Consider the following 25655-nt stretch of genomic DNA (forward strand, 5'->3'; position numbering starts at 1 on the left):
CTCGCAAAAGGACAGCATGTTTTACTTGGAAACAGTACTTGGCAGCACTGCCTAAATACAAGTTGCATACCAAGTTTGCAGAACTATAAATTAAATAACCATTTTAGCTATGTTAGCCTGGGGTATTCATAAGCTGCAGAAGAGGGGAGAGAATGACTCCCTCACCTCCATTTCGTTTCTTGTTCTTTGTGATACCGCATCACTGTTTTTGACACGATAGCTCCAGTTCACACAGCAAACAGTTGGCTGACTCACAATGTATGTAGAAGCATACTATTGTTGCATCATCTTGGCGTAAAAATTCTTCCGTTGAAGCTTTCCTTATTCTTTATTGGTCTTTTCACATCTTGTAACCCCATTGATTTTTTTCTTCTTGCAGCAAATGACTCCTTTCCCTTCATACAAAAAAAGCTTATTGTGTCCCAGGAAATACAGCCCTCAGCACTGAACTAATGCTTAGAAAACAGAAGCCAGAGATCCAGTACAGATTCCCTTTGCATTATTCTTTTCCAAAGCTGAGTCTGAATCCTATTGCTTGTACATTTTTTTAAAATAACTTGACAGAGGATGGTTGTGGGTTTTTTTTAATTGTCTTAAAAATTGACCAACATCAAGGCATTACTATTAATTACTTTATTTCTGATCCCTACTGCTGCTAGAATTCTGAAGTAGTTCAGTTTTCAAACTTAGGAGGTATGAATCTTTAGCATTCACAGAGATTAAAGGGAAAAATACAATCTGAATGCTGATGACTTTTAAACTGCTTTCTAAATTGCTTTTAAGCACCAAATAATAGAAACTTCCATTTAATTAAACCCAGTCAATATGGACCGGAAAATTCATACTGCTAGCAAATAGTCTTCTGAAAAGATGTTCTAAACAATTTTGAGCAGCTGGACGGAAGAGATACTACCTGTCTCAATGCCAGTTATCTAAAGCTTTCTCAAATGCTTGTGGAAAAAAAAACTATATATGAAGATAGAATTTAGATTTTTCCTTAGCTATATCCAGCTTGCATTTATGGTTATGAGATAAACAGTCTTTTACTTAGATTTCACTTTTACACAATATTATAAATATGTTATATTGTAATAGTGCAGCAGTAACAGATTAGACTAGACAAGACTTCAGCCAAAGCAAGAGACAAAATAGATGCTATAGGAATGTGAACTCCCCAATAAAAAAAGAAGTTTACACAGGCACAGCCCATGTGAACCGACCTGCTTACGGAAAAGCAGAGCACAGAGCATGAGATGTGTACAGAAAATACATATGCTAATCTAGACTAAGTATATAGCTACAGCTGTACTGTCCAATACAGAATCAGGTAAGTTAAACCACATTTCATTTGCAGTACTGTGCAGTAAAGTGCCTTTACTTCGGCATTCTTTTTCAAACAATGAAGTCATGAACATGTACTGTACATTTCATCGTTGTACTTTATGTAAGGGATGGAGGATACACAGGGGATTGTGAGTTTGAAACAAATATTTCTTGGGGTATGAGCGTCTATGGGATTTATTTTGGCATGCGCTATATTCACATATTCACATCTGGCTGTAGCTTGTTTTAAGGATGCACACAAGAACATAACACTGGGGGAGATGAACCCAGCACCTTTCCTAACTCTCCTTCACAGTAAGGACTCTTTCACTGAAATGTAAAAATCACAGAATAGTTTGGGTTGGATGGGACCTTTAAAGGTCATCTAGTCCCACTGCCCTGCAGTGAGCAGGGACATCTTCAACTAGATCAGGTTGCTTGAATGTGTGGGAACAAACAGCAAGGCAGGAAAAGCTTGAAATCCAGCCATTACAATTTTGGGAAAGCTTTCATAAATCACTGAGAACAAGAGACTAAGAGGGAAAGAATACTTAAATCAATGCCAGCCTCACCTGTCAGCATGTTGGGACTATTCCTTAAGCCTCACTATGACAATTAGTAACAGTTTCAGTCAAACAGACTGACTATGTATATTGTCAAATAACTTGGGTTAATCATGTTAATTTTGTTAGCTCTTTATTGCTGAAGAGCTGTTTTATATAAAACGCTAACTCAAGGCATACTTTACTTAAAAGACTGCTCAAAAAAGTGTCTACTGATTGTCTTAAAAATCTGAATCATACCTTTTCAGTTGTGCTTACCCGATACCACCATTGACAAGTGTAGAAAGCTGTTTGCCATCCACATTTGCTGAAGGCCACAGATTGACAGAAAAAAACCCCAAACAAACCACAACACACCCCAACCTTTTCACTGCTTAGAAAAATTAATTTTTAAATACTGCAAATATTACTATAACTAAGAGAGGCTTAGCAGCTACCAAGCCCAGGGAAAGGCTAGCAACACAGACCTCAATTATTGATCCTGCAGGTGGCAGCAGTGTTAGATTACTACAACATTATTGAAATTACTATGTTTAAAGAAAATAACAGGTTCTTGTCTATTGTGTAGTTCTGGTGTTTCGAATGGGTGCGCTGCCACTCACCATGCTGTGGTTCACATTGCAGAGCAGGCTCTGAGCAGACAAAATAGTTTCCTTTCAAATGAAAGCAAGTTAGAAGATGGCTTCCAGAAGTGCTCCAGATGCTAGTGAGCATTCAGTCAGCAGGATCAGACTAAAGCAAATCTGAAGTAAAAATCAATCCAAAACACATCCTGGCTATCTGGACCAGCTCTTTCATTCTGCATGTGACCCACTGAGCTGCATCACTTGTTAAAGCAGGCATAGCCAAAACTTAAGGTAGTGCTAAAGTTAAAAGGTACTGGGATACAGTAATCCTTTATATACAATTACACTGTATCTTACTGCTTTCCACCCTAAACCCCAAACAGGTTTAGAAGAAGCAACAGGATGTGTTGAACCTGGAAGAGACTGTCATTATGCAAATGTAAGTACCAAGTTTAATGGCCACAGACATATGATCAGACTTTGCATTCAATATACAAAGTAGGTGCAGATGCATAACCCTAGAGAGAGCAGGGGATTCTGGAACCAGGAAGGGGTGAAAAGCCAGCCCTTGAGGTATACCGCATGTTGGTAAAAAACTCCCACAGAGGGAAAACAGAGGGGTGGTTGGTTCTGTTGCCCTGCCAACGCAGTTCGTACAAATGCAGCTGTCGTATGCTTTGTCCTTTTGCACAGGCAAAGGTCACAATCATTTGTCCCTTGTTAGGCAACCTACTTAAGCATTCAATATCAACAAAAGTGTTAAATGGTAAGTGCTGTTTGAAAAGACCTTTTTTTCAGCTGTGATTACTCTACAGTGTGAGTTCATAGCAAGCAAAACTAGATTACACGTTTGACTGCTGTTTGCCTGAGGGCACTGTGGAGGTAGAGAGGCACAGCTTATGCTAAGCCACCTAGGCAGCTTTAAGGAGCAGGTGTGGCATAGATGACAATTGATTTCTGAAGGAACCAGCTTGGCTGGGACAAACCTAAAGCCATATTGCATAGGCCTGCTTTTAAGCAGCACAATTTAATGAAGGTGTGCATTAGCTTTAATAGCATGCTCAGCCACCCCTTGTTCCTTAGAACAGCCATTTGCTTCAAGGAGGAGAGGCTCAGGTCACCATCAATTAGTCTAGAGTCCTATCATGTAAGTTACAGTTTAAGACGAAATTTCTGGAGGAGCAGAATGAGCTAATTCCAGCATGTCCTCAGGCTACTCCTAGGCTTCAGCGTTATGCAAGACTTTCCTCCGCACTAAACTAAAGAAGCATTGCAAATAACATGTATAGATCCCACAGAAATAAATAGTACCATTGGTCACAGAGGAGTTTGCAAACAGCTCTGTTGAAGCAGATCAGGGTGCAACAACCTGTACTGAAGCTAGGTTGTATTGAAACCACGTGGAAGAGTAAGCCATGATGAAGATGAGCTGATCCTTAGTTGAACAAGCATGAAAACTGTCCATGTTGTAATAATCTTCAACATATTATGATATGAAGCAGTTGATCTGCTTCAACTACTCTTTCCCCAGTGTGGTGTTCCACAGTAGGATAGGTTAAACAAATTCCACTAATTCTTATGAAGGTAAGATGATGTGTGGTATAACATCACAGACCTAATGAATTCCTTATATGCTCCTAAAATAGCCCAAGGCTTATGTTCTCTCACAACCCAGATATCTACCTTAGAAGCAGCCAGTCCTGCCAGTTCCTCCCTGTCCCACTTACGTCAGCATCCAGCCACAGACACATGACTCAGTCTTCAGTAATTCACCTGACCCTTCCACAAACCAGTCTGAGATTTGTTTTGATAGCACCTGCCAGGCCTTAATCTAAAGCTGGTAAAAGAAAAATGATGAAAGCAAAGACGTAGCATATCAACAGTTTACAGTAATGATAAATAAAGAATAATTGTTTTGCTATAAATAGTAGTTTTTGTTAATATCAGCCTCACAATGCAAAGCACCTCAGTGAAAAAGACAAGGTGAGAGGTATGAGTTAATTCAAATCAGAGTTTATGATTTAAACAAGCATTCCTAGGTCCCCTATATATGGCACCTTTTATTTGAAAGGCCTTCTCAGTGATACAGACCTATCTAACTACGTCAGATCAAGTAAAGTTCTTGATTCTTCCAGCACCTGGGTGCTAGCAGGGAATCTCCTGGCAGCAGGTGATGCTCTCCCTGGGCTGGGAATCACCCAGTCAAGTGAGCTCATTTCCTGCCCTGCTCACGTGGGCCTTCCTGGTGGTGAGCCTGAGGCATTGGGTCCTTGCCCTGCTGTTCAGGGAGTGCTGTGACTGAGAAGCTCTTCTTGCTTTTTCTCCTGGGAAAAGATACAATGAAGCTGATGACTGTTTGGAGAATCATTACTAAAGAAGAGATTAAAGTTTTAGCAGTTCACTACATCCATCTCTAAAATACTATATAAGTATTTTATAAGACAAGCTATATAAGAACTATCAATTATGGAGAAGGCTGATGAATCTACACAAACAAGGTAAGCACGGCTTTTGAAAGTGTATCTGTAAAAGATATGGAGGAGGGGAAGGAGAACCAATGAAATAGAGGTAAATGCAGAGAAGAAAATATACTAGCTGTTAGCTTTCAGACAAGTATTTGGTTAATGAGCATCAACAAAACATGAAGTATGTGCAATAGAACTCTTCTAAGTACAGAAACAGTCCCTTGAAGCTATCTTGTACCTGTAATATTCTCTGCTGCTTAAATACGTCCTTTGGCAAAAGAGAAGGAAACAAACTAAACTCAAGAGGGGTCTGTTTTCCACCCCTGTGTAAGGAACTACAAAAGAAAGTTTAGAAAACTGAAATCTTGACTGATAATGAACTACCAAATACTTCCCCCACCTATTTTTTTACCTCCCCCTTTGAAATGAATGTGCTTGCTTTCTTACCTCCTTTTTGGAGCTGCTCTCTTCAGGGTTCTTCGGCTGTTGGTTTTTCACAACTTCTAGCTGCAGGCTGTCAAACTTAGATTTGAACCAATGGTGAGCTGCTTCTAGGCTAGTTGTGATCTAAATAAGACAGTGTAATTAGAACTGCAGAGAGAACAGTTAATGCACACTATGTTCCAGTTTTTGAGCTCTGTGCAAGAAGGGGCAGAACAGCATACAGCTCAAATCTTCCTCCTGTACGTAGGGGTAGGAGCTCTCCATGATGCCCTCTTCCATTGGTGTGAAAAGTATGTATCGGAGAGGTCCTCACTACAAAGTTGTCCCTCTCTTAGGGGGTAATGAAGTCAACATGGGTCTCCAACACAGCATAAAATAGAGAGGCATTGGGAAAAAGGCGGGGGGAAAATGGATGCTGAGTACCACAAGCTCCTGAGAAAGATGAGGGAAGACTAACTTTGCCTGAAGAATGCTGTAGAAATACTCTCTTGCTATTAAGGTCTCTTTCTAATCACAAAACAGTACTTGGACTGATAAGCATCATGTAAGACCTCAGGCTGGGGCACCTCTATTAGTTTTTTTATTTCACTTTATGCTGGTTAATACCCTATAAAACATCTAAACCCTTAGATTTTCACCCCAAACTACTGCAGTAATCCACGCAAGCTAGAATAATTTGGATGTTACAGTAGTGCGAGGATGAGGTGATACAAGGACAAATGACTTCTTGGGGTGGGGGTGGGTGGGTAATGTGGTTTTGCATGATGTCACATATAGAGTGACACAAGAGCAGCTCGGGGGGTGGGGGGCAATTTACTTGGCCATAACACTTTTGGTTGGTTGGTTAACACAGATATCCCGAGCCTGATAAAACCAATAGGCTGTGGGGGACAAAAGCTCTTCTTACAAGCCCCACTACATTGAATTGATTCACAGAAAAGATAAAAACTTTAATTTAAAAAAAATAAAAATGCCACTTAGTTGAAAAGGCCAAGGATGCACCTCACTCTTCACCAGAGACCTATATCTGAGATTGAAAGGTGCATATGCTGAAATACTCTTACTTTCAGTGAATTGTTATTCTAATGCTAACTAGTCTCACCTGTTCTGACTCTCTGCTGGCTTCCTTCAGTTTCTTTTCTGTCCCCTCTTTATATTTCTTCAGATGTTTGACTGTTTTTTCCAGTCTCTAGGTAGAAAAAGAAGTAACATTAATTTCTATACAATTTTTTCATGGCACAAAAAAAATTCTACTATAATGGAAGGATGTTCCAATCTTTACTGTAAATACCTTAAAGTTCTATCATTTAAAAAAAATCCTGTGTGTCTCTAAATCAGATATATAGTGAATGTATGTTAAGTTGTTACTCGGCCTTTCTGGAGCAGATACAGTAAGATTTCTAAGAATATCTTTTGACTGAGTTCATAAAATCTTTTTACCACCTCTTCTACAACCCCATAGATTTTGCACAAAAATGCTTCCATGGGTGTCTTGACACTTTTTCATGCTGTTATCACTTCACCTGACATTCGTTTTCCAGCTGCTGCCTTCGCCTTCTCTCCACTTCCAGCTGGGTCTCCAGCTGCCTGTTCTGCACTTGCACTTCATGTTGGTTTTTCAACAACACCTGCACCTCACTCTGCATACTTTTCAACTCCGATACAAATTTCTGGATGTCCTGTGACTGAAAACAACACAAGAATGAAATTCCAACATTTTAGCAGATCAGTCTCTTCAGGACACTGGTCAAGAAAGCTCACTTGTTCATAATTCTTCTTCTGATACTCCTCTTTTATTGCTTCCATTTCCCTCAGTTCAGATTCAGTCTCCTGGAAATTGTTGAGAGAAACAAAACTTCAGGAATTTTTCAGGCTCACTGGCTGTTACATGGGAACTATTTCTGCGGACGTCTGCACATTGCATCCTTATTTCTTGCCCTATGAGAATTTCTTGCCCTATGAGAAGTTAAGAGAACCCATGCCCACCGGGGAAAGGGGAGCAAGCAGGTAGCAGAGTTGCAAAGGAGTCTAGATTCTCATTTAGGATCAGGTACCAGTTGAACCGTAAGTTCTACGACTATAAAGGATGGATAGGGACTCTATCCAATCACTACACAAGCAACATTTGGCCCAATCAATAATTAAATAGACTGTATCCACAAAATGATAAAGAGGACAAATGCTACTATAAAAATCTAATGGGGGGATGGGACTCTATGGCATCATATTTAAAATGGGGGGAGGGATGACAGGAGAAGCCACACAATTACTGTGGCTGCTATTGATCTATTAATCTTCTGTTCAGAATTTGAGTCCAGAGTTAGTTTTATTTTCAAGTCTAGCTCCACTGCAAAGGATCAACAGCAGTCCTACTCAGTAGGAGAAAAAAGGAGTTCTCAACTAGGACATCTGTCTTTATTGAAAAATGTGTGCATACCTTTACCCTTTCTGTGTTAGCTTTATAGGCCAGGCATTGTCTGACTTGAGCTCTTTGGCTTTTTAGCTTTTCCCTGTAAATGGACAAAGACTTTTCCAGCTCTATTACTTTCTGCTGCAGCTCCCTATTAGCATGGGAAATTTCAGCCAATTTGGAGGAAGATTCTTCAAGGGATTTCTTTACCTAGGGGAAAGAGGAAAAAGTGAGTTCACATTAACTGTAAGAATTAGTTCATTCTATACAACAATTAATAAGCAGCACACCCAATTGATTTGCTCTATCTGAAGTACACTATGGCACCTGGGGTTTTGACTTGTCTTTAATACCCTTCTAAAAAAGGGAAAAAAAGTGAATGCTGGGATCTAAGTAATACTAAGGTTATGCTGAGCTTTATGATCCAGCCCCCAGAAAGCAGACTTCCAAACCAGCATTTTATCCCTGAAGATTGCTATACAACCCCAGATTATCCTTTTGAAGTCACTGGAATGACTGATATCAATGTCTAGATCTTATGTACAATGAGGTATATAGTGTTGGGGGATATAGAGTGGTACTTGAAAAAGTTAAGAGAGCACAGATATCACTATACATGGCCACCAAAATGTCTGTCCACCACATGACAAAATTCTGTTTGTTGTATACAAGTGATGGACAACTCCATGATGAATGGAAAAGGAGACAAATATTTTTCATGAGCTGCTCTTGTTCTGTTGGAAAATTGTAAAGATAACCTCTTTCTCTGGAAATCATCCACTGAAATCTTTTAATTCTATCCCCTCTCACCTCAGCAGATTCTTGACAGGCAGCTTTCCTGGAAGCCTCTTGTTCAGTTTGAAACTGCTTCTTCAAAGACTCTAAGTGTTCAGCATACATCTTTTTCTCATTCTTGGCTTTTTCCATTAACTGTTCCCTTTAAAGAGAAGAAACAAATTCAGTTATTCATGTTTATATTTAATATGCTTTATTTTTTTAAACACAAGAATAGGAAAGACAATTCCATTGTAAATACTTTTGTCTTGGATATACTCTCTGCACCACTGCTGTTTAAAGATTGGAATGTGTTTTCTAATAGTGCATATTCCATTTATTTAAAAAAAGGACGTTCAAAATAGCTATACAATGTAAATAGACTTTTTGGAAAAAACACTTCAGGACAACTTTCCTTCAGAAAATTAAATGGCTAAGCCTGTTTAGACAAAGGATAATGAGGAGATTCAGACTGCACCTACACTTAGGTTTGAGGTTTTACTTACCAGTGTTCAGTTTTGGGTGGGAAATTTAAACAGCTATCCTGTGCTCTCCTTGCTATAGCTACTGCAGGCCACTGCAAAGTAGAAGTGATATATGCTATCCCCATGGAAAAGCTGATTGTAGAAGTGCCATAATGACCCTGGGTAAGCAGTTTCTCAGTACTGCAGAGTAGGTCAAAGAGTCATTATGGGAACGAGTGAAAGAGCACATTTCTATAGCTCTGCATTAATCTATCTTCATCATGCTGCTGGCTCAGCATACAGTCAATGCCGATATTGATAGATGAGTAAAGCCATAAAGCTCTGATGTTAGCACAAAGTAATGCTTTTCCTCAAGTGTAGTATCATGGATGTGGTCTTACCTGCAGACCATCAGCTGTTGATGCTCAGTTTCTTTACTTTTCAGTTCATACTGAGTTTGGATCAGCTTGCTCTGCAGGGTATTATTGACCTGCAGAACTTCTTCCAAATGAAGAACAAGTTTCTTGTTGTCTGTTCTAGCACTTTCTAGTGCCTTACAAAGTGGTTCCACCTGTGCAGTAACAACAAATCAGATTTATACTTACCCAAATGAAAAAGCTTAGAAAGGAATATTTTTTTTCCTTCCCAGTTAGTATCAACTTACAGGAAGTAACAGTGTGTTCACCAGCTGTCTGATTACAAATGTCCTGAGCACAGGCATCTAGATGGGAATCCTTACAATGCCAATTCACTGACTGGCTTAGTCAGAAGGATCAGAACAACTTGTCATATAGCCATGACTTTCTGGGAAAAAAAATGTTCTTTGCCAACAGTGAGTGTGTTTGGGTTGCGAGGTAATCCTTTTGCCGCTAAGTATTATGAGGAGAGATGAAAGCAATTCCTTGGACTCTTTTCCCCTCCATTCTAATAAGAAAAAAAATAAAGGCTATATAAACTTGTATGTATCCAGCTACAGACTATAAAACCTTCACCTGTGCCAAGGAATTTTTTTTTAGAGAGGAGATGCTTGCCTCCTTCAACACCTGGATAACAATTTTCCTGCTCCACAGCCAAAAGTTGATAGAATATTTTTGCCTTGATTCATGTGAATGTGTTGTACTATATTGTATTCAGAAAAATAAAAGGTACTTGGCTCAACACCAAAAATGCAGTGGTGGCTGTTACTATGGAAAAATGTGGTCTCTACCTGGCTGCTGTGCTGCCTTCCCATGGCAACCAGTTTGGCTTGGCAATGTTCCAATTCTGTTTCTAATCTCTGTATTTTCTGTTGAGTCTGGCTCCTGAAAATGAAAATCGGATTAAAAAAAATCATGCATTAAGTCAATTTGTGCACATCTCCTCTGAAGTGGTGACCATCTCACAGTTTGCTTCTCTACCTTAACCATATTAAGTTTTGCCTGTCACTGAAGTGAAACTTAAATTGTTATTTACCTACTTTCCACAAGATGCACAAGGTCTGCCAAGGTTGCAGAGTTAGCTACAAGCACTTGGTGTACTTGGTTCACTAGTACAAAGTATGTTTCAGTGTTGCAGGAGAGGATATAGGAAACTTTTTAAACAAACTTGTCCTATAACTTATTAGCCAGAACCATGGGGAAGGTGCCCTTCTTCAACTGTATCTGTCTTCACCACACTGCTGATAGACCACAGAAACAGTATCAGTTTCACTTACTTGTCCTTTCTGAGGCTGCTGATCTCGCTGTCCTTGTGTCCCAGCTCAGTTTGTACCGCATCCAGAGCTGCTTGCACCTTGTTATGAGAAGCTAACACATGCTCCAGCATGGCTGTTGCCATACTGTTATCATCCTTTGCTGCGTCCAGCTGGTGCTGCAGGTTTGCCATCTGCAGTACAAGAAATCATTAGGAAAAGAGCAGGAAAATCAGTCATCTATTAGAGTTTTATTAAAGGACTCTTTTATAAGTAACCTGCATGCTTGCAGCAGTGCCAAGAGTATGCAATGGTTCTGAACGTGGAAATAGCTTCCTCTAGTTACATAACCTTTGTTCTACCCCTGGTTTAAGCCCAAGCTGAATGTGTGGTGGTCTCGGGGGTTTTTTGTGGGTGTTTTAACTGATAGGTCCAATGCTTCTGAACTCTTGGCACCCAGGCTTCAGGAAGTGCCAGAGATGCATGAAGCTGGGTTTTTAGTCAAAACCAGTTGTTGATTCTAATGTTGCTTAGCCTAAGTTTTCATCTCCATCTTTCAAACAAAAAACACTCAAAGGTTTTGGTCCCTGTTAATTTTCAGCCATTTCTTCATTGTCATCAATTAGTCAACTGAAATTAACTATCATTCTAACTTGCATTTCATGGTCATCACTCGCCACATTAAAGTATCCTTCGTTAATCCCAGTACATGATCCAGTTTTCAATTCTCTTGGAGTGAGAATGTCTATTATATTCTCCAGTTTTTTCTCCCATGTTCTTTATAGCATTTAACAGAATCCTCTGGCTGACCCTAGGACAATCTCCACATTCAGACAGTTTCTTGAACGTTCATCTTGTTCAAAATTAACTTGGTGTAAAGTAGAGTGGTGAGCACAAGCACATAAATCGGATTTCATAGTTTCTTCTCTTGAGCCTGCAGCTGACCTAGCATTACGATCAAGAGACTTCTGTTGCAAGACCTTGCTGGAGTATTCTTCTTTTTGATCCTTTCTTTGGGTAAGAAGTTCTCAAAGTTCTGTTCCACCTGAGTGTATTTGGTCTCTATGCAATGCACTTGCAAAGCTCACTATTATCTAAATGTGCATCTACAGCTTTTCCTCCAGCTTCTGTACTTCAGTCTTAAGGAAAGAGATGTGGCAAAATAGCTCAGCTTTCTTTTAGTGCAGAAACAGAAAAGCATTATCTTAGGTGGAACACACAAGCAGAGTGATGTGACAATGTGTCTCTGCCCAGAGCAAATGTTTTATTTTCCCTGAGTCCCATAGTAGGAGAAGCACCAAGTGAATTGCTTCTAACTTATCCTTCCATGGAAATACTTCCAGATTAGAATTCACTTTTTTTTTTAATCTAAATACAATGTCTTGGTCACTTTCTTCTGTCACTACCATCAGACCTAGGACTATTGCACAAATGTAGCTTTCTAGCTCTCTAATAATCACTACACATTCTGTGCTGTTTTTAAAAGAAACTCAGGAATCTTTGCACCACTGTCCCAAATTTTATGACATAGGTCATAGTGAAGTAAAAGCTTTACTTTCAGCACCTCATTTACTGTCTAGCTAACTTCTGCTTAAGAAAGCTTACATATGCTGTTTATTTTTGCTTACCACTATGGTTTGCCTCCCTCCTTATTAATTTGTATTTCTTATAAAGTTTCCACGTTTCTAATCTCTCAACCAATTTTCTCTCAGTTAATTTTGTTTTAATGCCCCCTGGTGGTTCTTAGCCATTCTACTATTTTTATACATTAAGCAACTTAATTATCACAAATCCTAGAGATGCTACATCAAAAGCATCTTGTCACCCAAAGGCAGTATGAGCAGGATCGAAGATGATTTTGATACGGAACTCTCTTAATATACGTGTTTGACCCTACACAAATAAATTAAGTGGAGAAGATAAATAAGCACTTCCCTCCAAATTAAGTTCTGAAGAGCTAAGGTTAAACAACCTTGTCTTAGATTAACATAAAAAATGAGTTTCCCTTTTGAGCTGACAAATAGGATCCTGACAGGTACCTGAAGTTTTCCTTTGTCACAGGTCAGTTTATTCTTGCTGTCAGTCAGCTCTGCCAGCACCCGTTGCACCTGCTGCTGGGCATACTGAGGAAAAAAGAGCAGATGTCACCATTCCGTAGGAAAAACAAGACAAAAAGCCACAAAAAAGGTGCTCAGTGTCCTGTTTGTCCCTGAGTATTTTAACTTTCCTCCATTGCTTCAGATGAAAACTTTCAATTAGGTGAAATGCTAAAACAGATTTAAAAAAAAAAAAAAATCCAAATGGCATAAATTCCTCCAAGACAGCTTAATCTCTAGGAAGAACTGCTTAAATTGGTACAGCCTTCCAGATGGCCACAAGAAGGCCACTGTCCTAGAAGCACAGGCAACAGAAATGGAGAGATGAAAGAAACCTTTGACAACAGGGAACAGAGAAGCAAAAATAAATAGAAGAATGAGAAGGCATGGACAGAATTAAAGTAACTTAGACAGTAAAGAATACCAAAAAATTAAAAATCAGGCAACTTTTTAAGGTTCTGAATGCTCTACTGATTCATATTCTTTAACTGATGACTGCCAAAGGAGTTCTGTGTTACATATGTTACAGACTAACTACTATAGAAATGTAACTTTCATTATCAAATAACAAACATTCACAAGGTGTTTCAGTTAATTCTTCTTTAGCATTGTGATGTTAGCACCTTATCAGCAGCTGTTTCCTAGGGTCTCCAACGTGTACAACTGGTCGTTACATCCAACACTGTAAAAAAACCAATGGTAAAAGCACTGGTAGCACATTATTACTAAGCTTTTACTCAACTTTTCTGGAACCGGTCAAGTATCCTGATCCAAGTGACTGAGAGTAGTAAAAAATAACGGAATGGGAACAAGTTAAAAACGGGAACGAGGTCTCAAGTGCAAATTTGTCCACAAAGGGCATAAAACTGTTGTTAATACCTTCCCAGTGTACACAAGCTGAATATATATGTACAGATATACAAGCTGTATACCTGTACTAGAAAACGGAATGGAGTCATAGGATTTTAATGACATACCCAAATGTTCAATACCTGAAGCTCTATATAGTCCTCTTAGCTCATCCCACAGAGACATCTAAAAAGATGGAGTAACATTTGAGATATCTTATCCTTTTGTTTTCACTTTTTCCCCTTTTTGATTCCTTAGTTTGATCAGCCACTCTCCATAAAATACAGATTACTTCAAAGAGCACCTTGAGTCCTGCTACAGTTACTTATCAGTCAGGTCATCATTTATCTCCTTGATCAGTGGCTTACCTGCTCATGTACCAGTCCAGCCAAGTGATCCAATAGCCTCTTGTTCTCTTCCTCTAGTGTTTGCAAAGTGAATTTCATTGAAACCATTTCTAGCTATGAACAAGAAAATCCAACTGTAATCGTACCACTGCAAGATTTCCACAGTCATAATACATGAATATCACAAAACCTCAGCAGTACATATGGATTAGGTATAGTCTCTCCTGTTTCAGAGAGCTCTTCCGCAACAGTGAAAGAATCATGCTGACTTCAGTCACAACACTAAGGAATTTCCCATTTATACCACAAACACTACCTTTCCATTTCCAGGCTATGCATATGCAAGGAAGCTACATGGATAAAACAGCTAGGAGAAGTTGAAAATTATTTATCATTTGCCATAGTAGCATAACAAACTTGTAACTACAAACAGGGCCTTGTGTAGGTAGCAGTAGGGTTGCTGCTCCAAAGGATATATCCATATGGACAAAAAAACCCCAAACCAAACAGCAAAGTGAACAATATGGCTATGGAAATACCACATTATTTAGAAATAATTCAGTTAAGAGAGAGTAAGCAAAGTGAAAGGAAAACTTAGAGAAAGACAACACTAAATTTAAAGAACAGCCATATATATTGCAAGATACCTCATTCTCTGCTTTTTCTACTTCCAATTTGTTCCTTTCCTGTATTGTTTCATTTGCTTTTGTCCTTATCTGTCAAAAGAAATGTGAAATCATTGTCACCTGAAAACATCCAGATTCACAGAAATACCACATATCTTCAGAACAGTTGATCTGAAGGTTGCAAGTTAACTCCAAAGTTCAGAAATAATATCTGCAGAGCTGCCCTGTCTTCTCTCCCTTTCCATGCTTCAGAGAGGAGACATTACAAGTCAAAATATAAGCACAGTAGGAAAGGGGAGAATGTGTCACACTTGCCGCTGCAATAGCAAAAAATAATCATTCTGAAAGAAAAACTGGTATGTAAATAAGAACTCTAGCGATGTGGGTCCAAAAGCAGCCTTCAAGAATATAGCTTTAAAACAATTAAGTTTTCTGTACCTCCTGTTGAAGATCTTCCTTTGCTGCCAGCAGAGATCCTTTCTCTTGCAAAGCTGTGTCAAGTTCACCTTGCAGTCTAGCAACAGTGCATTCCAGAAGCTGTCTCTGTGTGGTTGCTGCCTCCTCAGCAAGGCTAGCTTTCTGCCTGCATTTGCCATGCTCTGTACGCAAGGCCTCCCTAAAGAAACACAAAATAGCCAAACTGGAGTTCTAGCACAACAGAAGGACAGAAGATGGCCTCTGTATTAAATACCAAACTGGCCCTTCTGTGTTCATAAGTAACAAGTGCTAGAGAAGCAGAAATCAAGGCGGTGAGAATGCAATGGAGGAAGGGGAGACAGAGGCTGCAGATGAGAAAACTCCTCACAGCTCTCTTTGAAGCTGAGCCCTCTCATGCTGCACACTCTGCAGCTCTCCGAGAACGTTGGCACGGGCAGCATTCAGAAGTGAGTCTTGCTCTTGCAGCTTACGAGTCTTTTCTTGTTCTGCCTAAAGGGGAAAAATTACCCAGGCAGTAACACTAACATCAGAATGATGAGGGATGAGTAATTAATTTACAAAGCTGTTAATTTGTCATTGAGCTCCTGCATCACCCCTGTATTTCTGCATATTGTGGTGTGCTGCTTCTTGAATAGGGTGTCAAAGCTGAGTTCACCTTACCTAGCTTTTACATATGTATTTAATCTCAGATCCTTATTACTTCCACCCAGCTTCTGCATTCACAGTACTTACAATGCCCATTAATTCCTACGTTCCTCTTTCTCAGTGGTTGTTACAGGATGTTTCTATAAATAGTATTATCATATTTACAGTCTTTCCCCATAACATATAACTCTTTTTCTGTACTGAAATAAATCTTTGCCAAAGAAGGACACTAACACTTTTTAATCACTACCTTTATAGAACTTCCATTGCTATATGTAAAGTATTTTACTGTATTCCCACAGATTATCAGTATTAGGAATTAGTCTGTTGTCTAAAGTCTGAGCTGCAGACAACTTTCTTGGACTGTAATAGTAGGCTACATACCTTCAGTATGGTCTGATGATCTGAAATGAGTTTAGCATTCTCCATGGCAACACTTTGGAGTGTGGTGCTGAGCTCTGAGCATTGCTGGCTTAAGTGGTCATTAAGGACCTGGTTAGATAGAAGGAAGAGGAGGAGGATGACAAATATGTTTTCAGGGTTTTGGGCTTTTTTTAATGCATAGTAGGCTGTCAGAAACTTTTAAAAAACCTCTTGGAGATGTGGAAAAATCTATTTTAGGTAGAAAGTGTCCAAAAAACTTTGTTCAGGTAGTCCCAATTTATGGTAGACTTATTCCATGGTGTTAAAAGTTTACAGTAATGCAAAAAAAGAGAACATAGTTTAAACTACCAATCAAGCATAATCACTTATTAGTTTTGAAGTCCAGAAAAAAGTAATGTTTCTAAGGCAAAGAAGGCAAAAATTGAAAACGGACCCCTACTAATTTAATAGTTGAATTATTGTAGATTAAAAAAAAAGGATCTTTCTGTGAAAGACATATCCAAATCCCATTACCAGTGAACACTGCCCAATAAACAAGTATCTGTTGTGGGGAGGGGAAAAAATAGAAAAATGTTTTCTAAAATATGTTCTAAAAAGAGGGAAAGTAGAACAAATAAAATTTTTAGAAGGTACTGAGGTCAGCCTTTTGTCCCAAAAGGCAGAGGAAATTTTAGCCAAGCAGGTACTCTATATTTGACTCATTAAGAGAAACATATTAATGTAGAATCTAAAGGTGCAAAGCAATATAAATGTATTACTTCAAGGGTAGATAGAAGAGGGAGCAGCAGCAGTTCTGCATGTCCTGGCCCCTGAAGAAGACACTTTCAAAAAAGCTGATTCAAAATAAGTACTGGGAAGAAAACTTTCCAGCCTTAAGGCTGGGAAATCTGGAACAGTTACCTAGGCTAGTGATTGAACTCCTTCACTGGAAGTTGTTCATTAGCTCACATTACCTGAGGGCACTAAACTTTGTCTCCTGACCTGCATTTGAGGCTTCCAATAAATGTATAATCATTTCTTACTGTAATCACTTGTTTTGTTATACTTTATTTCCATTTTAAAAACAGGAGTAGCTATTCTCATTACCTGTACTTTCTCTGCTGTTTCTTGCAGGGCGGTCATTTTAGACTGAAGCTGCAGGTTCTCTTTGCGTTGTTTGCTAAAGGACAGCTGTGCATTCTAAGGAGCAATAAAACAGAACATCCACTAAGAAAAAGTTTAAATGTCATTTAGCCAGGCACTTCACAAATATTAAGTCTTTGTTTCATACTTGCCTATATCCTTTAAACTATTGTCACATGGCTGTGTGCTCTTGCAAGCACTGGACATGGCTCCTATAGTACAAGCCTCTTTCCAAAATATACCTTGAAATAATAACCAAAGTGCTACCTGCTCTAACTTAGCTTTGAAAGTTGAGGGCAGCTTCATATCCTTCTGAGCTCAAACTTATTAGTCTCCACTATAATTAATCTCAATACTTCTGAACTTAAAAGATCTCCCTGCCAGAAGTGGTACAAGTCACAATTGAAGGAATCCTTGAGACTGCACATCTAAGCTGAACTTTTACCTCATCTTCATTGAAACTTACTGTTTCAGAGAAGACTTCAGACAGCACACACAGTCCCTACATAGGCAGTAAGCATACCTGTTCACCCATTTAGTACCCAGCTGACCAAGGTTCTGATTTTTCTGTAGTATTATTCACCAATCCATCTATTTTTCTCCTTTGTATGCAATACTTGTGCTACCACAACTGTGTTTCGTGGTCAGTTGCAGCTTTCCAAGGAAGGCATTCGTATCACTATTTTGGTATTTCAGTAGAATACGAAAGTTAATCTTTCAAAAAATAAGTAGGGCAACCCCAAACTGGTAAAATAATAAAGTACGACATTCAATGGTTAGTAGCTTTGGTCGCGTTTGGCATTTGTCCACATAAAAATTCTGCCTCTGAAGTATGGTATATTTGAAAGGCCCCATATAGGCTGTTCTGATCTTTATTTAGCTATTTTCCTCACCAATACTTGTTTACAACTTACTTTTGCTTCTTCACCAAGCTGGGAAATGATACAGTTCCTGGAGTCTAAAAATAGAAAAGAATGCCAGGACATGCTTTGTTATCTGTTTGGTAATTTTAAAAGGTGACACTTTGATTTAATGTTTGAGTTTAGCTAAGTTACTGAATATGTCACAAACAGGTAAGACTTCCACAAATGTGTTGTTCTTTAACACTTTTCTTGATAACTTCAGTATTTCAGCAAAATTTACTTTTAAAAATTGATTCCATTAATTAATTATAATTTAATTTTAAAATTAAGCATGCCATCATGCCAATCTCCTACACATACCATTTCTGTGATTGCCTGAGCAAATCCAATAACCCTAATCTCTTATTCATCTGCCTAGCCTGTAAGCAACTGATTTGTCCTGACTATAACCTACAGCCCATATGCAACTTACAAGTCTTTGTGCATTGACAAAGAACAATAGTTAGATCCCTGCTTAAACCATACAGATCTAAAAGCAGAAGCATTTTTGTTGGAATTTGAATCAACCTGCCTATAATAGCTAGCCTCTTATTCTGCTGTGCTGTATAACATACTGGAAAAAAAGGAAGACAACAGGAGACAACTCAGCACGAGCAGGGTAGGGAGGGAAATCTAGCCAAAATGTTATGATATCCAAAGTATCATCAGAGGATGACTCAAAAGTTCCTTCAATTAACAAAGGGAAAAAGCCTTGATCAGCAGGATTATTTGATACAGAAGTAAAGAAAATTTGTATGTCTCATTTAAATTTGTCATTTGCATATGGATTTGTTCTGAAGGAAAGAATTCTTCTGCCATCATTCTCCCCCATTCAGCCAACTCTGCCACAACATGACAAGTTTCTCTCCTCTTGCCATGCCTTACGCAGAAATGCTGACTGCCTTTTGTGAGCTACAGGTTAATTATCACATGTGTGATTCACAGAATAACAAACAAAAGATATGGGAAACAGGAGAACACTTATGTAAAAGGAGTAGCTAGAAATTTGAAATAGGTCTTGAGGGAAGGATCACAAGAACAATAATTAAGCTAGGATTTAGGCATGGTTACTGTAAGTTATTTGGGAATCAGGAACAGACTTTAGGTTAGGAACATTTACCTTTAATTTTGACAATACGGAGCTTCCCCCTACCCTGGCATGCATTAAATGCCACTTAGCTCCCTTATAAGCAGCTACTTTCACATCAATAGACTGCGAGATGAGATCAACTAGAGGATTATCCAAGATGCTTGTCCTTATACTGATGTTTAACAGAGCACATTTTTTTAATCAGCTGCAAAAAGACTCAATAGCAATGGGCATTCTACTTTCACATCAGTTCAGGAATAATGTGCTAATGGTTACTTGCTATAGATGAAGTCTCCTCTGAAAAGAATTTATGCTGATGGAATCTTTTCATGTTATTGTTGTGTATTCATTACTCTGATTACCACTGTTGTCAGTTTCCTCTAGGTAAGAAGAGGCTTTAGAAACATCACATGCAAACTAAAGGCCTTTAATATTTCATCACCTCTTAAGCTGCCATCCATTCCTGTTGACTAATACACCTGCCACAGGTCTGGAGGATCTCGGTGCTTGTTTCCTCTCACTGTGGAAGCAGTGAGAGAAGGGCTAAAAAGATATGACAAGAACCCACTGTCATACCCAGCTCAGCTTTCAGTTGTGTGCACTGTTGCTCCAGTTGGGCAGTTCTTTTCTCCTCCTCTTGTAGCCTCACTCGGGCTAGCTGGACATCTTTACGCAACTCTTGGCAGTCCTGCTGTAATATCTGTACCTGCAATGATATCACAGATTATTCTTTAAGATGCAGAATTCAGCCAGGCAAACCTAAGCAAATTTCAGAGCCTGAAAAGTTGATCGAACTGGAGAAGATATAGTCTAATCAGCTTCTCCTCTCTTTCTGCTTGTCCCAATCTTATGCAGAAGACTTTGATGGCAAGCAACTCAATTTCTCTATGTAATACACTGTATATGTGCTTATAATCATCTTTATATGACAGGCAGAATCTAACGAGGCTGCACAATTAAAGATTACAGAAAAGATCAAGCTATAAAAAGATGAACGTGAATGCAACACTCAAGGCACTTAAGTCTGCCTCATGCTATTTTGTGCGGAATTTTTTTTGTTTTAACGCTAACTAATAAATATACCACAGGGTCAACTATACTCATCAGAAAGTGATAGATTAATTAAACTAAGGTTTGCTTCTCACATGATGTATAATTCATATAGGTCAATAATGTATCCATCATTTTTCCACTTCTGCTGTAGAAGAACACAAAGATGATAAAAGGCATGTAGGAAAAAAATCTAGGAATTTCTAACAGAACTTTGTATGTTTCAGGAACAGAGACCTTAATGATCATTAAAAAATTTGAAAAAAACCCCAAACCATAGTTAATCAAGTTTTGATACTTTGCTATTCGCTTTCTTTTTTCCTTACTAAACTGTTGCTATGAATTCGGTTAGTGTTAGAGTGTGGCTTGTGTGCGTGAATGCATGCAGAGAGGGGGATTGGTTTTGTTTATTTGAATTATGTGTAAGCCAGTTCATTTCTACCATGAACTATGGCCCCTCCCCACACTCCAAAATAGCAAGATAATACAAATACAGCTGAGAACAAAAATTGTCATCATGGCAATTTATGGAGAAAACATTCTTACTCCCAGAAGGTTTAAGATCTCAACAGAATATTTTTCAGAAATTGCATTTTCTATCTATTTCTATCTATTTATCAGTACCTCAATTATAAAGGGGCTTGTTTAGCCTGGTGAAGAAGAGGTTAGGGCAGGATCCAGTTGCGGCCCACAAATCTGAGAGGTAGTTACAAAGATTATGAAGTCAAACTCTTTTCAGTTGCATTGAATAATTTAAGAAGGGGCAATGGTCCCAAACTTAAGCTTGGAACATTCAGATCAGATGCTAGAAAAAAAATCTTAACTGGAACATTACTGCAGCACTATAAAAAACACCTAAAGCAGCCATGGAATCACAGTCCTTGAACTCTGGTAGACAAATCCGCCACTGCCCTAATCCGGTGTTTGTGATACTCCTACTTTGAGCAGGAAGTCTGACTACATGATCTTTTCTGATCAACGTTTGGACAAAATGTTGTAGTTATAAAGTGTTTTAACTGGTTTCTAGGAACAACATCCAAGTTCTTGCTCTTCCTCCCAGATGAAAAAATGAAAACAGATACAACAGAAGACTGAAAGTTTCTCAAACCTGCTTCCGTTCTGCTTCTACTGTTGTTTCCATGTCCTGTACATGACACATCACAGTTGCTTGGGATTCCTCCAAAGACTCCCGCAGGCTGATCTCCTGGGACAGCTGTCTTGTTAGCTAGAAAAAATAAAACACTTTCTGACCCAGGTCTAATTAAATAGATTGAACAAATACTTCGAGATCATATATGAAAGATGTTCTGTCTGGGTATTTAGTTATGAGCATGGCTGGCAGGTTCCTTTGGGTTGTCCAAAATTGCACCCAGCATATTACTTAAGGATCATCTTCTTCAAATCTTTAAATAATACTTGGCAAATTCAGCCTCCTACTAAGGTCCTTGCTCTTGTACTTACCTCCTGAAGTCTATGGTTAACTTTCTCTTTTGTGTTCCTCAGTTCCTCAGCTGCAATCACTACATCCATCTAAAGAAGATGAAAGAAATAGATATTTTTACCCTTTCATGTTCATAACTATTGCAAAAACAATAGGTATTATAAAATGCAACTGCCATGCTAACACCTAGAACTTGATTTCTACCTCCAGTCTGATGTTCTCTGTTCTGAAGCACTGAATATGATAGTGCAAGCACTAAGAAGCAACGCATTCTTTAATACAATTAATAAGATTGAGTTACATACTCCATTGAAGTTCTCTTCAGGGAAGATAGTAATAGAAGTGTAAGACTGAAATACCAGAGAAATGTAAGTTCCTGGAAGAACAGAAAAGCTATTGAGAACTTTACGCATGAAAGCTAAGATGACCTTAAGTCACAAAGACGAGACAATTACAGATCTCAAATATTTTTATTCTTGATTTGCTATGTAATTTTTTTTAATTGATGGAAGCACGGATTGTCATTATCAAAAGTGTTTGCTCTTACTGCCAACAACATATCATAAACTCCTTTTTCCAGCTGAGTATACTTTCTGTTTAACTATGTCAGAGATAAACGTACTTAAAAACAAGTCTGTTAATACTTGAAACTATAATAAGATCACAATCTTTTGTACCTTGGATGCAGCTGTAATCTCCAGAGCAGTACTCAGTCTCTGAACTTCTTCTTTTGCCTTTTCTTCAGCCTCTTTCATATCACTTAGGTGTTGGCGCAACTTCATTGCTTCTTGCTGTACAATCTTCATTTCTTGCAAATGCTCCTTGTGGACTGCATTCAGGCGTTGCTCCAACTGGGCTGCCACAAGGAAAAGGCAAAAAACTTTCATTGACAGAAAAAGCATATGGAGGGACAATGAAGAATGAAGTGGTAAAAAAACCTCTTTTACTACCTGCATGCTTTGGATTCAGTTCCTTTTCTGTCTGCAGCCTGAAGATGTTTAATTTCAGTGTCTGTACAACACTCTCTAACCGACACATTCGATTCACGAGTGTTTCACAGTTTTTCCACAGTGTATTTTCTCCCACAAATGCTACCCTGGCCTGCACAGGGCTAATGGCTGGGTGACTAGCAGGTGTTTCTGAGGTCTTTGAGTGGAAATGGTCGAGGCTGAAAGGGAGAAAAGATTGACGTACTGTGTATATGCATACCTACCTGACATTGCACATATGCATTACAGATGCGATTAGATTAGAAACCACATTTCATAGAGACCAGGGGCCCCAGGTTGCTGTAGCCCATTCTCACTGACTCTGCCAGTACCAGTTCCCTCACAGAAAGAAGAGCAAAGGATGGCAAATGGGTGCAAAGAGGAACAAGATGAGGAAAATCAAGAAAAGCATGAGCTCTCCAAGAAAGAAAAAGCTTATCCCTACCTTCTCCCTACCTCTGCCTGTCGACGCCAAGAGCCTCCAGGTCTCGCACCAGTGCGCTGGTTTGCTCTTCCACCACCCTCATCCTCAGGTGGAGCACCATGAAGGTCTCGGGCGCGGTCGCCCTGAGGCTCGTGGGCACGACGGTTGGCCTGGCCATTGCTGCTCCGGCGGCCTCCCGCTCCCGCCCTGCGGGGACCCACACCAACCACGGCTGAGGCACTCCCCACACGGCGGCCACCCCGGGCCTGGGACACCTCGCCTGCCGGCCTCCCCCTCGCCCCGGCCCGGCCCGGCCCGCCGCGCCCCCTCACCCCCTCCACATCCCCAACCGCCGCCCACCGCGGCCGGGCCAGCCCACCGCCACGGCGCTCGGTCCCCTTCAAACTCACCCGCTCCCCGCCCGGCCGATCCCGCATGCGCGCCAAGATCCGTGGCGGCCGTCCAGAACCTGGGACAAGGCACCGAGGAGGCGCATGCGCAACAGGCTGGGCGCCAGGGCATGCTGGGAGGTGTAGTCCCCCCTTTCCAGGGACGGCGGTTCAAACGAAGTGCGTGAGGTGTCGGTGCCCGTGGCGGGCGGGCGCCCCGGCGGTCCGGCCTCCCCCTCCAGTGTCAGGGTGCGCCTGAACCGCTGCTGGTGAGCGGGGTCCTGGGATTTGCACAGCAGATTGTGCTTCTCCTCTCTTCCTTCCCTCCGCGCTTCCGCGCAGCTCACACCCTGCCTCACACCTCCGCGGCGTCGGCAGCCGCCGGCGCGGCGGCTCCCCATCACGCACGGACCGGCCGCGGGGCCCTCACCTACCCCGCCGCTCTCCTGCCCTCGCCCCTTCACGCCGCGGCCAGAGGCGGCAGGGGTGCTGCCCCCGGGCAGCGGGGTGGCGGCTCTCGCCCCCCGGCCGGGCCCTGAGGAGAGAGGCTGGGGCGGGGCGCGGAGCCCCGCTGGCCCGGGCCTCAGGCCGGGGGCGCGCTCCTGTCACAGAGCGGCACGGACTGAGTTGCACGGCGGCTGTAACGTAAATGTCTGTGAAGCACTTCAGTAGGGCTACGTAAATAACGTGGTGCTTTATGCTTAGACAGCTCTCACAGTGAAGCATGTTTTACAACGAAACACTGAAGAATTTTAGCGTTTGAAGGGGTTTAAAATCAGCTTGCAGGGTATATAGGCTCAAACCTCCATAGGGAGGGTGCTCTGCAGGAGCATGCTAACCTGTAGGCTAATAGTTATTTTTATACATGATCAGTTCACTGCATATCAAATCCTGTTCACTTTGGGCCCTAAGCAAACATGGTATTTTGTACTTAATGGGCATGCAGTCATTTAATACAGATCATCAATCTTACTGAGTTATGCTGTCTCCATTGTGCATCTAAGTGTCAGTCTTTTAAAAATGTACCTCTTTGCTCTACTGAGTTTCATTTTTATGCAGAGAGGGAAACTGACTTTGTAGCCTCCTGGTTAGAACCTACAGCTGTGAAACGGGAAATGTGGTGTCTGAAGCAGGCATCAATGCTGCAACCATTAAGCATTAGATATTCTGGGTACTCAAGCAAAGGTGTTTAAGATATCCATACTAGAGATTTAGAATCTCCTTTTCACTTTTGGCAGCTCTTCTGGCTTCTGAGGGGCATCTGTGTACGACTTAACTCTTCCCATGCATTGAACAGGAAACATGAGCACCTAATTCCCAGCTGAGGATTTCGCACAGGATCAGGCATCACTCTGTGCAGCGTGGCAACACCTTTCGACGACCTATCACTTGGGCTCAGCTTTGCCTGAAGCTTCTAATATGTTGAGGTAATACTGTTGAGGTAATACTTGTTTGGGGTGAACTGGTTTGTAGGGCATGTTGAGATTCTATTTTTAAATATATATCTGGAAGTGGAAAGCAGGGTTTTAAAAAATTTGAAATCTATCTGTAGATGGCGGCAGAGAGGAACTATATTGGAACATTTAAACGTGGTGACTATGTGTTTTATAATTTGTGCCACTGCAGCTGGTGGCTATCCACTGATGCTGAAAATTTTGCATTCTGTTGATGAATATAAGTGTTTTGATTTAAGGATCTTTTGGCATGACTGTTTTATTTTGGAGGAAGAGTTGCAGCTTCTCTGAGCAAAGAGAATGACACTGCAGACAGGCCAACACTGCATTTGATCAGTAATGTGTATGTAATAAAAAGGTCCTCAGCTGATGTAAAGATCCACTTGAGAATTTGCTCCAGGAAGCCTTTGCCTGGGGGATGTTGCCAGGAGGCTTGTGAAGAAATGTGGGATGTGAGGGAATACAAAGATCACTAGGGAAAAAGGAGACTAAAAATGATAAATTAAGTAACTTTTAAGCTTCTCACCTAAGGAAGAGATGCATGAATAACATTGACTATTAAAAGTTAAATTGTTTTTATTGTATAGTTTCTTGATAGCTACTGGTGTTGTACTTAAGCTGTTCTTTAATCAGAGGATATTGATACAATGGCAACGTAGGGACGCCTAGTTTATGCAGTAGAATAGTATGTATAGGAAGTGAGAACATAAAAGTACAACTGATATGTAGGT

At 40.2% G+C, this 25655-nt stretch overlaps 1 protein-coding gene across 4 annotated transcripts; it reads right to left on the reverse strand.

Annotated features, from left to right (window-relative positions):
* Positions 1-78: 78 nt before the first annotated feature.
* On the reverse strand, positions 79-23554 carry CCDC150 (coiled-coil domain containing 150). 4 transcript variants are annotated; one of them, XM_072875034.1, is made up of 25 exons: positions 23492-23554; positions 23114-23288; positions 22619-22836; positions 22346-22524; positions 21689-21757; positions 21336-21452; positions 19754-19883; positions 18100-18143; positions 17150-17242; positions 16064-16171; positions 15402-15523; positions 15035-15212; positions 14618-14686; positions 13992-14084; positions 12718-12801; positions 10703-10872; positions 10217-10310; positions 9411-9580; positions 8582-8708; positions 7799-7981; positions 7123-7191; positions 6885-7046; positions 6464-6550; positions 5365-5484; positions 81-4776 (listed from the first exon to the last, which is right to left on the reverse strand). In XM_072875034.1, the coding sequence occupies exons 2-25, from the start codon at positions 23257-23259 to the stop codon at positions 4735-4737; spliced, it is 2874 nt and encodes a 957-aa protein (XP_072731135.1). In that variant the 5' UTR covers positions 23260-23288; positions 23492-23554; the 3' UTR covers positions 81-4734. The 4 variants fall into 4 exon arrangements, with proteins under 4 accessions (XP_072731137.1, XP_072731138.1, XP_072731136.1 ...); XM_072875036.1 differs by lacking the exons at positions 7799-7981; positions 23492-23554 and having other exon boundaries at positions 79-4776; positions 23114-23380; XM_072875035.1 differs by lacking the exons at positions 7123-7191; positions 23492-23554 and having other exon boundaries at positions 80-4776; positions 23114-23380.
* Positions 23555-25655: the final 2101 nt, after the last annotated feature.

The sequence above is a fragment of the Ciconia boyciana genome, chromosome 10, assembly GCF_034638445.1.
Source record: "Ciconia boyciana chromosome 10, ASM3463844v1, whole genome shotgun sequence".
NCBI classification, from domain to species: Eukaryota; Metazoa; Chordata; class Aves; order Ciconiiformes; family Ciconiidae; genus Ciconia; species Ciconia boyciana.